Here is a 14,996-nt window from a genome sequence, read left to right on the forward strand (position 1 = left end):
TTGCGAAATAGTCCAAAGATAAACCCGCAATGATCCATAGAGAGAAGAATATACTGGATTTTTCAAAACAGTGATCTTTAAATTGATCAGAAAACAGTCTAGATGATCCTTGTGTTATGGTTCCCGAACAGCTTCGAAATCGCTCCGAAAACATTACCAATCGAATTAATCTCAAAAGCATACGCAGATAATCCAGAAATAGTGATGAAATGATCTCGGCAATATTATTACGAAAGCAATCAAGAAACTGATCCGAAACATTTCCGAGATGATCTGCATCACAAGCCCAAAACGGCCCCATAATTGTCCAAAAAATCTTGAAAGAGGCACGAAAAGGTCACTAAAACAATACTTAAAGAGTCCTGAAGTAATCTGGAAATAGCTACGGGACACCTGAAATGGACACCCGAAATAGCCACGATATGATTCCAAAAACAACCCGAAAATTAACCTAAATAGTCCCGTAGTGATACAGAAAAAGCCATAAAATCAATATCCTCATAATCTCTCCCAAAGCAGTAAAGGCCAGGCTGCCGGTACAAGTTCGGGCATCTTGGTGCCCGACAAAGAAGAAGACTTAATAGCTCGTGTGGATCGAACAACTCGAATCCTCATAAGGCACAAAATATGATTACTATATATATTTACGCCAGGGACAATATTTTAGAGTGAAAGCCACTACCCTTCCTTATGTATAGAACAATAAAAACGCTCTGAAAATTCTTTTCGATACCGGCATCGCATTGGACAGTGACCCGTCAAAACTCCAATTAAAATAGTTCAACGCAACCGCGAGCAATGCCAGGCAATCCCACACCACCCTCGATAACACCACAGTTGAGCTTAGCGCCCTAGGAGCCACTTGGCTATCGGAAAGATGTTTTATTCTCCAAACGTAGTATCACTGAACAGAATCGCATCACATCCCGAATAGCGGCAACTTCCGCTTGGAAAGCGTTGCAGTCATCAAGCAACTTAAACTTGCGGTTTACATTGAGGTCATGACAGAAAACATCTCCTCCAAACTTCCTCCCGTACAATTTCGAGCTCTCCGTGTACCACTTTACAAAAACACTGCCCCAAATTAATTTCTTTTTCTACTCCTATCGAAGGGATGAAGCTTACACCAGAGACCGTTGAAAATAGAGAGAATAAAAGGTGAAAAGATAGGGCTGTTAGATGGGCAGGGCGGGAGATAGCGAAAAATGTTTAAATACATGAAAGAAAAAGTTCAGGCAATACAAAGTCTGCCTGTCTCTGGTCGGCTAGTACGCGAATAAAAGGAAGTAAACCTTAAACTTTGAAGGGGAGTGCTGTTGACTTTGTTGTTTGAGGGTCGATGAGTTTCCATGGTAACACCAACGTAAGGAAAAACAAACATCAAAGCCAGCTGGCCATTTGCAAGCGCAAGGATACAAGAAATTTTAGTTTACCGTCGAGAGTACTTGAACACGAAAAGGTCACTAAAAGAACACGCCGAAAAGTATTAAAGAATTGTTATTCATTCATTAAAATGTTGCACCAAGGAATAATTTTGAGGGAAGGACATATAACGCGTACAATTTATAATTTGGTAATTAACGACTGTAACTGTAAATTGGTATTTTATTAACATGTTTCCATTATAATTTAGATAAAAGACAAACGCTATGATGATGTGATTGATTGTATGGTGAGCTTTGGTGAAGCAGCCAATACCCGAGCTGGACTATCCACGCTTGGCTATTGCTATTATCATGCACAGAAATATGAAGAGGCAGCTACTTGTTACGAGCAGCTATGCACACTGGTGCCGAAGGAAGCAAAATATAAGTTAATAAAAGTTTATATTTGATTAGCGAGACATGCTCATATTGCTTTATACAATTGTTTTTGTTATTGATATTAGAGAAAAATTACAAACTTTACAAACGGCGATGGTTACTAGGACATCTTTCTGAATTTCACTTCTTCATCAGCGAGCTTCTCAGGAGCTGGGTATTGATTATAAAGTACTGCTCCAAATTCTGTTACTAAGCTCTTGAGAGCGCGCCTATAATAATTCCACACAATTAGGATTGAAAACCTATAGAATAAGTATGTACCTAATGGTGTATAAAGGAATAACAAAAAAAAAAAGACAATACTTAGTGACCAATGGCAAAGCGAGCAGTGGGGTATTCATATGGCTGAGTGGATAAAGGCATCTAGCTTTACACTAGTATGAAGTATGAATGTTGGAGTTTTCGTGTTCAATGCTCAGCTGCCGGAAGCTAGCTGATGAAGAAGTAAGATGCAAAAACATGTCCTAGTAACCATCACCGTTTATAAACTTTGTAATGTTTCTCTAGCATCAATAATAAAAGTATCTATATAAAAATTTTGCTCAACTTTAACGAAAATTCATTTCAGATTTTACTATGCACAATCTTTGTATCAAGCGGGCATTTTCGCGGACGCTTTACGCGCTTTAAAACAAATCAGCGATGTGGATGGATTACGTGAATCCTGTTTGCAATTACAAAGCGCCATTCTATATTCGAGTGAAGATTTCGCGGGTGCACAAAATGTGCTGAACCAACGCACAGCAGGCAATGCTGAAACTCTCAATGATGAGGGCTGTCTGCTCTTTCATGCCGATCAATATGAGAAAGCAGTACAACGCTTTTCGAATGCTTTGAAAATGGGTGGCTTCAATCCGTTGGTGGCCTATAATTTGGCTTTGTCACACTATCACAAAAAGGAGAAAACACAAGCCATTGAGTATACGTGTAAGTGCTGTAGAGAGAAAAAGAAGAAACCATTAGCAAAACGGATTTCGTAGGGTATGCAGAATGGGGTGGTAGTTCGAAAGTGGAGTCAGCTCAGGATTATGATTCCGAGTTTACTTAGTGTCCTTGGAAAGAACTTTAGGGTTGCAGGTCATGAATATTTCCTTGACAATTTTTAAAATCATACAGAGATTGTTCGCGGCTGCCGTGGTGTGGTCGCCCCTCGTCAGTTTTTTGGCAAACACCTCGAGTGCATTTTTGCTATGATAAACTTCTCAGCGAAAATTCATCTGCCTGCCGATGCCGAGGGGCGCTATTGGGATGCACATTTTTCCTTGAACCAATTGCTGCTGTTTTAGTATGACTAGTCGGTACTCCGTTCTAACCAAGTGGTATATACAATGAACCTATTGATATTTTTTTGAAGGATTTAGCTACTGCTTTAAGTTCCGGAAGGTAGAAACCTATTGTGTGCTATAGCTGGGCATTCACACAGGTAGTGCGCTACTGTTTCTTTGCTGACGCCTGTTTATGCTCATTAAGTTCAAACGGCTGATTTCTTATACGCCGGATTTCATCATAGAGCTTGCGGATATGACTCCTATTGCTTCAGAGAATAGGGGCTTCTTTAATCAGATGTCTGTTAGGATGTCCAGTTTTCTGAGCATTTAACATACACTTTTTGATTAGCATACCATTTGTCTCCTTTATGGGGGGCATTCCCGCCTCGTTTATGTTGTTCTGGCGACATAAGCAGACAACCCGTGGCAGCTCTGAGTGCGATAAGCCTGCAGTTTCCTCCCCTTTTAAAATCTCGACGACTATATCGGATACGCGTAACCACAAGCGGCTGGCTAATTTGTAGAAACGTTTTAAAGTAGCACAACGCTAATTGGAAGAGACGGTCGGTCTATATCTCCTCGAAAGATACAATTTTTTAAGTTTGTAACCGAAATCACTCCGAGTTCGGTGTGTCGAGCGCATTTCGGAATCACTTCAATTCAATTTCAGGAACATTTTTGGATTGCTCTGATGATGACTTCGGTATAATTTCGAAATCACATCGGCGAATCGCTGCCTGGCAACACTACAGTTTCGACTAAGGCAGATCAATCTGAATATTTCCTTCGGAAAGACGAACGGGAAGCCGCCTGTTTTCACTTCAATAACCATGAATAAATGAGCTTTAGTAAACCCCAAGAGTTCCATCGAGCGCCTGGAGTCAACAACTGGCCAGAAGAATGTCAGGCACCACTGTTTATTTCGACGAAGATGTACCTGTTCCTCGTGAAGGGCACGATTTCGGTGCCATTGGGTGTATGGAGCCGGAATTGATTGATTTTGGTGTTGTCAATGAAAACATGAGTTGACTTGATAGGGTTAACATTGAGTACGCTTATTGCGGCCGGGAGTGTCGCCTACAAAGCAGTGGAGAAAGTCCTCCAGCCTGGGATTTGCGCCTTACAATACGGGTGTCGTGGTCACCGAGCTCGTGTCGGCTTATACATAATTCTATTCTTAGGCTGTCTACTCCTACATTTAGCAGGGATGTAACACCAGTGAATAATAACTAGCAAAATACTAGTAGTCACAGTAGAAGCGAAAGATCTTTATCACTTTCAATCTTTCTGTAAAGCTGTCTTTAAACCCGTCGTCAGGCCTGTTACCTGTCTTCTGAATGGCTGTTTAGAATACGCTATCTCGAGAAGTCAACACTAATGAATTGTAACAGGGATGAGGCGAACTTTTACCTTAAAAAAAACCTTGATCTCTAAAACTCTCAAATGGGATTATCATATTTTTTTCTATCGAAAATTAAATCTCTACTTCTTTCATTTCATTTTCATTTTTAATCCCTTGCAGCTGAGATTGTGGAGCGCGGCATACGCAATCATCCCGAATTAGGAATTGGCGCCCAAATCGATACCGACGGCAGTGCACGTAGTGTTGGTAATCCAATTACCATGGCTATTTCGGGTATAACGCAGGCTTTGAATTTGAAAGCGGCTATCGAATATCAGGATGGCAATAGTGGGTATTGAAGAGTTCGATTCAGGCCTAAATGATTTATTTATTTTAAAATTTCCAGTCGATGCCGCACGCGACGCTCTCTTGGATTTGCCACCACGAACAGAGAGTGAATTAGATCCGGTTACGTTGCACAATATGGCATTAACAGATCCCAAAGGTGTAATTGATGGTTTGCGTAAATTGGGATTTCTTCTGGAGCTTGGACCACCAGCTTGCCCGAAGGAGACTTTTGCTAATATTCTATTGATATGTTGCAAGAATGAGATGTACGAAATGGCTGCTGATATATTGGCAGATCATACAGATCTTACATACAAATATCTATCGCAGGTAAGTCTATGTATTAAATTCAGGTGGCTGAATTGTGTTTTGGGCATTGGTTACGATTCTGTTGGTTTTATCGCATCTTTCGCATAAGTTCTTGTCAGTGAACCCGAATGTTATATCATTCGCGAAGCCCCCTGAAGGCGAAGCCTCTCCTCGTCCATTTTTCTTTTATTTCATTTCGTCCCATTTCCTCCTCGAGGCCGCTTTCTGGATTAGGATACGTAGTCGGCCACCTATTATCTCGAAGCTATGCAGGGAGGAAAAGTACTTCGAAAGATTTATGGACCTCTACGCGTTGGCGATGGCGAGTACCGAAGAAGATTTAATGATGAGCTGTACGAGCTATACGCAGACATCCACATAGTCCAGCGAATTAAAACGCAGCGGCTGCGCTGGCTAGGCCATGTTATGCGAATGAATGATGATGCTCCGGCCAAGAAAGTGTTTCTATCGGAACCCGCCTATGGAAGCAGAGGTAGAAGGCGGTCCCCACTCCGTTGGAAGGACCAGGTGGAAAACGATTTAAACTTCCTTGGTGTGACCAATTGGCACCGGTTGGCGGATCGAAGGAGCGACTGGCGCGCCTTGTTGGACGGCCATAACCGTTTAAACGGTTAAGCGCCAATTAAGTAAGTAAGTATGCAGGGAGGCCCCACGAGGGTCGACTAATGACCTTATGGAACATGCATTCAGAGGCATACCGATCGCAAATCAAGAGAAATCTTAACCGTACCAACACCACCAACTAAACGGCGATGGACGTGGAATATACCTTGAGATCCGTCACGATTTTAACAGAACATGGGTAGTTACGAGAGCAAAATTCCTTGAAAGATTTACGGACCTCTACGCGTTGGCGACGGCGTGTACAGAAGACGATTAATGATGAGCTGTGCGAGGTTTACGCAAACATCAACATCATCCAGTGAACTAAAACACAGCGGCTACGCTGGCTAGACCATGTTATGCAAACGTAAGATGATGATCCGGCTAAGAGAGTATTTATGTCGGAACCCGCCTATGAAAACAGAGGAAAGGCGGCACTCCGCTGGAAAGACCAGGTGGAAAATGATTTAAATTACCTTGGTGGGACCAATTGGCGCCAGCTAACCCAACGAGGGAACGACTGGTCCACCTTGTTGGACGGTCATAACCGTTTAACGGGTAAGAACCAATTAAGTAGGAAGAGTAGTTACGATATTCACCCGCCAGCCATTTCGATTGCACTTCACCCCAAACCACTGAGGTTGCATAGTACCGCACCTATCAGCCCAGGAGTTTTCAAAACACAAACTTAAATCCTAATCGTAGTCCTATAAAGGCAAAAACTACCAGTGTCCGCCGATTTTAACTCTTTTCTACTTGGTGTTCAAGTCTATTCGTAGCTTAGTCAATGGTTATCTTCTCTAACGAATAGAGTCGGATATTTAATTTAGAAGAAGCCAGCTTTTTGCGTGGGAAACAAAAATATTGATCATGTTCTCAAAGAAGGACGGTCATCTTGGCACCGCTTTACCTTTTCCATTTATCTTTTTTAAGACAACTTTTTAGACTATACTCCAAGGATCGTTCTCAGCGTTATCGTAAAGGTCAATGTTTTATTGCCCTTAATTGAGGTATAGGTTGTATATTGGAACTATTTTCTGTCATCCCTTTACAAACTTAGTTTGGGGACAAACCAGTTTCGGGACTGTGCCATCTTCAGTGTCATTTTTCGTTCTTGAAAAGGCAATCATAGCTTAAGAACGACAAACTGAGCTTAACTATTTCCACTGCATTCCCAATTATTTGCTTAAAGCTCTTTCTCAAAGAAGATTCATTACATTTTCAACTGAGATAGGGCGTTCTACCACCAAATTCTGAAATAGGGCTTAATGGCCATAATTTGTAATTACGATTGGTATTTCAATAAATTATTTAATTTTTAATTACATTAAAATGTTCCAGTACCTCTACGAGCTGTTGGATGCTTTGATATCAGCACAAACGTCCTCGGAGCAGGCCGAAAAAAAATTAGGAGTTTTAGCCTCTAGCTTGGCTGGTAAACTGCGCAGTCTGGCTGCCAAAGTACAAGAGGTGCGAGGTACAACCGATCAAATGGCTCTACGAAATGCCCTGCAAGACTATGAGAATGCTTTGGAACTGTAAGAGTGAGATACAATTTATAGAATAGTTTGTATTTATTCAAATATCTCGAACCTTTTTGTTACGTTCTACTCAGCTACATGCCAGTTGTTTTAGCGCGCGCCTGGATTTACTGGCGCGACGATGATTTTGAGGGTGCAGAGCGCGAGTTCCGTGCAAGCGCTGAGTTTTGTTCGGAAAATCCCATTTGGCGACTCAATGCGGGTCATGTGCTGTTTATGCAAGGCGACAAATATAAAGAGTCTGCGGCATTTTATGAGCCAATCGTGCGTCAGCACAATGCTGATGTAAGTGTTAGGGAGCGAGTTGCCCGGTAGCTAGCTATGACAGCACCATAAAGGCAGCTGGCTTCCATACTATATTGCATATGCATATTTAAGTTATAAAAAATATTTCTTACCCACAGATAATGTCCGTACCAGCTGCTGTCTTGGCTAATCTCTGCGTCTCCTATATCATGACCTTTCAAAATGAAGAAGCCGAAGAGCTTATGCGCAAAGTCGAAAAAGCTGAAGAACTAAAAGGCAATACGGGCAAACAATATCATCATTTGTGTATTGTCAATTTAGTTGTAGGCACCCTGTATTGTGCTAAATCCAATTATGAATTTGGCTTGTCGCGTATCGCTCATGCACTGGAGGGTGGTAATGGCGCACGCCTTTATGCCGATACTTGGCTACATGTGAAACGTTGTGTATTGGCGTTGCTTGCTGGGATGGCGAAACAAATTATTGTGCTGCCTGATACTGCTGTGCAGGAAGTGATGAATTTATTGAAATCTTGTGAAGGTAAGGAAAATGTGACAGAAGTTTCGAGTCAATTAACTGAAAGAATGAAACAAAATTATATTATAGCAATAGTTTGCAATTAAATTAAAATAAAATTCGCTTAAAACAGATAAAGAAATGTTATCGACAAGAAAACATGAAATCGATAACATTTTTTAATCGATATAAAAATATTGTACGAAAGCATAAAAATCGAATAAAAGCAAAAAAAACCGATTATAATAAATAAAAGGTTTCACGAATAGATAATTGATAACAAACCGATAACAATCGATAATAACCGATACAAATTATAAGAAAAACGAGTAAATAGAAAATTTTAACACGATACTTAAAAGTAAGGAAAATAAAAAGCAAAGAAATTCGATAAAAATCGATAGGAATCGAAAAAAAACTTTAACGATTAAATAGAACATTCTAAAAATTAAGATTATAATAATCAATACGTCTAAATAATCGTTACAAAGTTCGATAATTATCGATAAAAACGAGCACACTATAGATTCGATTCAAAAATTTATGCAAATTTTTAAAATAGAATAAAAAAATTATATCAAAGAATAAACGTTTGAAGTAAATATGAAAACAGAATAAAGTCGATAAAACCTTCACCAACAAAACCATTTCAAATCGATAAAAATTATTTCGATATTGAATCGATGGAAAAAGATAAGCATATCGGACAAAAAGAAAAAAAAAAAACGTTGTGTAAAACAATGAACAAAAATTGGAACGAATAAATAATCCAAACAATTTTAATAAATAAATTTTGACGCACATAAATAATCGATAACAACTGATAAAAATTAGTAATCGATAAAAAATCGATCATATTAAGAGATCGCACCAGTTATAAGTTTTCAAGTATTAGTGTGGAGCTTTATAATAAAACTCGCTTTTTAGTAAATATTTATCAAGCTTTTATGTAGTTTGGAATGTAAACAAAAATATAGATTCCAAAAAATAGCGATAAAAACTGTATAATCGATAACAGGCAAGAGGGTAAATTGTAGCGGCAAAGCTCTGTAGTTGTTTGTAAATGTTTTAATAATTATTTGTGTATATTTAATCAATTAAATTTTTTAGACCTAGTTTACATATAACTAGATTATCCTCATTTTCGTTCTTAACTCCCAATCGTTAATTAAATAACTAGATTTACCATATAAATTTTTCGCTTTCATAATCGGCAATTATGAACAAGTTTTCGAGATGCCGAGTTTTTTTTTTTTTTTCATAGAAAAAATACCACCCCTAGAATGTAATCACCAATTGCAATCAGGAAATAAAAGAGAAACGTGAAAGTTTGACAGATATTAATCTAGTTCTTAGAGTAGTAGATTATCTATTGCTTTATTGCACATGCTTTAAATGTGTAAACGTGGTCTAAAACACCTCAGAGTGGAATATTACCAAGGCTCTTGTTTACAATCGATTATTCGGCTAATCGACTAGTCGGGTAGCAAGTTCTGGATAGATTGAAAGGCGACTGGCTGATATTCGATTTTAACAGAGTATGTAATCGACTTATTGTCATTATTCGACTACTGACCGCTTGATAAATTCGATTATTTGTCATAAAAATTAAAACAATTAAATTATTTGCTGCAAAATGAGTTTGCGAAAACGTAACTGGGTTTGGAATTTATTTTTTAGTTGCTAGGGATATCAAAGAAAGGCAAAATATATGAGCTGCAGATTGTTTACAATAACGCGTTTACGAATCGCAGAACTCATTGAAAAATTACAAAAAAAAAAAAAAAACTATTCGAATGGTCGAATAGCAAACAACTAGTCGAATAGTTAATGTTTTTTTAAAAGCTGCCATATGACATTTTCGAAACGGCAATAGAAATTGGGGTAATATTGCATGATCAGTCGATCTATTCTATTGGGTTTTTATGCATCCTATCAAATTTTAATTTTTTTCTTTATGTCAATCCCAATTGTTCTAACTCCGAACTCAGTTTAAAGCCATCAGATCTTGAAGTTTGGCTCAAAAGGGCACTATCTCAGTTCGCAATGTAAGGAAATTTATATTGAAACAGAGCGTTTTTAAGTTGAATTCAGGTGAAGTTACTTGAAAAACAAAGCAACTATTAGTAAGAAAATAAAAATTATAATGAGCTAGCACGCTTGTCGAATGTTGACTACCATCTTCCCTGTATAACTGTTCTTGTATAATAGTTTTATCGACTTTTTGTTGTTAAAGCAAAAAAATCCATAATATGATTGTTTAAAAAGGTTGTTGAAAGTTAGTAGTCACTTTGGTTGACAATCGACGAACGTGATAGGCAGCCATGGGCAGAGCGGCTCCATCGTTCCGAGAGAGTTAAAATGCGTGTACGTATACAAAGACGGATAGTCAGATTTCAGCGGTGAATTCATTAAGTTTGCTTTCAACATTCTATCGAACAGGTTGACGCCGCTATTATTTTGTGCGTGTACAGTGGGCAAACTTTACAGATGTATGACATTTTAAGATGTTTCAGATTGGGTGGGAAATCGAGTACATTTTATACTCAGCTGAGAAGAGCTCACAGAGTATATTAACTTTGTTCGCATAACGGTAATCCGTAACGGCATAAACTAATCGAGATATAGACTTCTATATATCAAAATGATATGGGCGAAAAAAGAAATTAATTTAGCTCTGTCCGTCCGTCCGTCCGTCCATATACACGATAGCTTGAGTAAATCTTGAGGTATCTTGATGAAATTTGGTATGTAGGTTCCTGGGCGCTCATCTCAGATCGCTATTTAAAATGAACGAAATCGGACTACAACCACGCCCACTTTTTCGATATCGATAATTCATTACCAAAAACGGATATAGCGATGAAACTTGGTAGATGCGTTGACCTTATGACGAGAAATAGAAAATTAGTAACATTTTTGGCACTGGGCGTGGCACCGCCCACTTTTAAAAGAGGGTAATTTAAAATTTTGCAAGCTCTAATTTAGCAGTCGTTGCAGATATCATAATGAATTATTGCGATATATCGAAAAGGCGTCTACCTATAGAACTAAGGCCCACTCCCTTTTAAAATACTCATTAATACCTTTCATTTGATACCCATATTGTACAAACACATTCTAGAGTCACCCCTGGTCCACCCTTAGAACTAAGGCCCACTACGTTTTAAAATACTCATTAACACTTTTCATTTGATACCCGTATCATACAAACACATTCTAGAGTCACCCCTGGTCCACCTTTTGGCGATATATCGAAAAGGCGTCTACCTATAGAACTAAGGCCCACTCCCTTGTAAAATACTCATTAACACCTTTCATTTGATACCCATGTCGTACAAAAACATTCTAGAATCACCCCTGGTCCACCTTTATGGCGATATCTCGAAAAGGCGACCACCTATAGAACTAGGTCCCACTACCTTTTTAAAATACTCATTAACACCTTTCATTTAATACCCATATCGTGCAAACACATTCTAGAGTCACCCCTGGTCCATCTTTATGGCGATATTTGGAAAGAGCGTCCACCTATAGAACTAAGGCCCACTCCCTTTTAAAATACTCATTAACACCTTTCATTTGATACCCATATCGTACAAACACATTCTAGAGTCACCCCTGGTCCACCTTGATGGCGATATATCGAAAAGGCGTCCACCTAGGGCCCACTCTCTTTTAAAATACTTATTAACACCTTTCATTTGATACCCATATCGTACAAACACATTATAGAGTCACCCGCGGTCCACCTTTATGGCGATATCTCGAAACGGCGTCCACCTATAGAACTAAGCCCCACTCCCTTTTAAAATACTCATTAACACCTTTCATTTGATATCCATATCGTACAAACACATTCTAGAGTCACCCCTGGTCCACCTTTATGGCGATATCTCGAAAAGGCGTCCACCTATAGAACTAAGGCCCATCCCCTTTTAAAATACTCATTAACACCTTTCATTTAATACCCATATCGTACAAACACATTCTAGAGCCACCCGTGGTCCACCTTTATGGCGATATCTCGAAAAGGCATCCCGAAATGGAGTCCACCTATAGAACTATGGCCCACTCCCTTTTAAAATACTATTTAATACCTTCCATTTGATACCCATGTCACACAAACACATTTCAGGTTTACCCTAGGCTCATTTTCCTACATTGTGATTTTCCCTTATTTTGTCTCCAAAGCTCTCAGCTGAGTATGTAATGTTCGGTTACATCCGCACTTAGCCTTCCTTACTTGTTTGTTCTAAATTGTGTTGACAAGCCATAACGCTTGATATGCTTTGGCACTCTTCTTGGTAACACCGTTTTCTTTCTGCTCCCATTTTTAAATGTTCTAAAATAAATTAGTTGTGAAAGGTAAGAGTTAATATAAGTAGGCCTAACTTCTCCATGGCTTTATAACATTTTGTAAATTATTTACACTTTACTCTCTAAATTAATTACTGCAAAAAATAACAACATGAAAACTTTTTCACACGCTAAAAATAGAGAGTTTTACCTGTTTGGAAATGTAAAGCTCTCGAATATATATTTTAATGTTACATTCATTAGCACATACATAAGTTACAGTAAACTTTCTTTGTATTTCCAAACAGTTAAAATGCCCTAGAAAACGGTACATTATAAGAAGTGTGGAAGCAACTTCCGCTCTTGGAAAAGTTGTCTTGCTTTTATTTTTGACAGTAACTAGTTTTGAAAGAGTAAAATATACAAAATTTAAAAATTGTTATAAAAACATGAAAGAGTTAGACATATTTTACTTGTTCTTATTTTCAAAAATAAGCAAAAAAAAAAAACAAAAAAGGAGCCATTTCTTCAAAATAACATCAGTATATTTTAAATAATAAATTAACCCAATAATACAATAGACTGAAGGTAGAATTTAACATGCACTTCAAAACACAAATAGAAACCTACCAAACGTGTAGTTTGCCCCACCGTGCTCACTAATACATGCACAAGTTTGCTGATCACTGGTTCGGGGTAGTGCCCATGGTTGGTGATAGGGCTGAATATCTATATAATTATTTTTTACATAAATTTCATATATTTTCAGTTTACGGCCTCTACACGCCTGCAAATATTTACACCGCAACAGAAGAAGTACCCGCTGAACCGTTAACCATTGGTTTGGAATCACGTAAATTGCGTTGGCTACTTATTAGACTTAGCGAATATGATTATTGAATGAATACACAAATCATTTGCGGATAGTAACTACTATTACTACAAAAAAAGAAATGTTTTCGTTTTATTGTAAACATAGATACACCATAACCAACAATTAGTACACCATGATCGAGATTCTTTTTGGAGCAGAGTGCTTTCCATGGATGTGAGACGCCACCACGATAGAATTGCATAGGATTGGCGTTGATACCTAAAATAGAAACGACATATTTTTAGAAAAATTACGCTTTGAAAAATAATTCACATACATATATCGAAATCAGAACTCCCTTGAAGACCACACAGAAATTGCCTCAAAAATGTGGCACATTGGCTGTATGTAAAAGTTCCATGGGGTCCACAAAACAGTGGTCAAGCAGTTGTAGGAAGACAAATTTGTAACAGCTGCATATAATGCCTTGACATCAACAAGACGCAAGGATTTTGATTACTATAAAATCTGGATTGCAAGACTGACTCTTAACCTACACTGAGTTAAGCTGTCTTTTAAGTCAAATAAATTAAGGCATCTGAATAGCGGCCGCCCTGGTGTCAAGGCACGGGAAAAGCAACATCAAAATCTTTAGAAAAAGGTTTTTTTTTTTAATTGGAAAAAATATTTCTAAGCGGGGTTACTCCTTGGCAGTGATTTGGCAAACACTCCCAAGTGTATTTCTGCAGTGTACAGCTTTTCAGCGAAAATTCATCTGCGTTAGAAGCAGTTCGAAGATGGCATAAACATATAGGTCGCATCCCTGTAGAAACAAATAAAATGAAGCATAATGCAAATTGATGAAGAAACTTTTCCTAAATCTCCTTCGAGGTATATCGCACCTTATAATTTATTTATTTAATTGAATAGGTCGGGAGATTTGTTTGTAATGCGCTCAGACGGGAACTCTCAAATCTACTGAATTTCATAACTACTCAAGTTAAAGCAGGGAACAACTTACCAATCGAAATAGGACGATTCGTAATGCGCCATTGAGCTATGGCTGTTTCATTTTTGGGCAAATCAACGTCACCCTTTACTTTGACATGCACCTTTGACTTGCTGAAATGACATTGATCCTTGTGACCCTCGTATGGATATTCGGATTCCAATTCCAAACCACCAATATGTTGTATGGCTCTACATACGTAGAAAAGCAGGAAAATGTTATTTTATTGTTTTGATTTAGATGCATTTAAATGTTAACTAAAGATGAGCGCACTCACTCGTAAGCCAGATCCATCAAACCACCTTGACATGCAGAATCAGTGGTATCACAATCAAGTAATTCCTGCTCAGAATATTCCTCCAATTTACCAGTCTTTACCGCATGCAAACCCTCTACGTTGCGCGCTTTTAGATTCCGGTTCCGAAGTAAATTTCATGACTGAAGAAACTGCAAAACGCTTGCAACTCAATCGTTTGCAATTCAATCAAAATATTTCAGGTATAGGGGGTATTCAAACCCAAAGTAAACACGCTGTTGTTGCTACAATTCGGTCGCGCTTTACTGGCTTTGAATTTTCTGCACGGTTTGCTATTACCAAATGTATATCAGCAAACCATTTGGGCGATCATATACGAACGGATAACCGAAGCCTCAACGAATTGATATATTGATTAGCACAGAATATTTTTCCAAATTCTCTATCCCGAAAGTATTTCCTTAGGCAAAGGTTTAATTTCCTTAACAAACACTGCGTTAGGGTGGATAGTTGGCGGAAAAGTTGAATTCAATACCGAACCGCCTCGATGTCTTATATGTAACGTAGCTGTGCACTCTTCAAATCTGGACTAATTGCTACG

The 14,996-nt window shown here is 38.4% G+C and overlaps 1 protein-coding gene across 1 annotated transcript; it reads left to right on the top strand.

Moving 5' to 3' along the window:
- Positions 1–1,399: 1,399 nt before the first annotated feature.
- Ttc30 (tetratricopeptide repeat domain 30) lies at positions 1,400–13,241 on the top strand. The gene is made up of 9 exons (XM_067780309.1): positions 1,400–1,573; positions 1,634–1,812; positions 2,392–2,750; positions 4,614–4,781; positions 4,840–5,111; positions 7,056–7,252; positions 7,330–7,540; positions 7,660–8,041; positions 13,086–13,241. Exons 1-9 carry the CDS (start codon positions 1,514–1,516, stop codon positions 13,214–13,216), a joined length of 1,959 nt encoding a protein of 652 aa, XP_067636410.1. The 5' UTR covers positions 1,400–1,513; the 3' UTR covers positions 13,217–13,241.
- Positions 13,242–14,996: the final 1,755 nt, after the last annotated feature.

Source organism: Eurosta solidaginis, chromosome 1 (genome assembly GCF_040869045.1).
Source record: "Eurosta solidaginis isolate ZX-2024a chromosome 1, ASM4086904v1, whole genome shotgun sequence".
NCBI classification, from domain to species: Eukaryota; Metazoa; Arthropoda; class Insecta; order Diptera; family Tephritidae; genus Eurosta; species Eurosta solidaginis.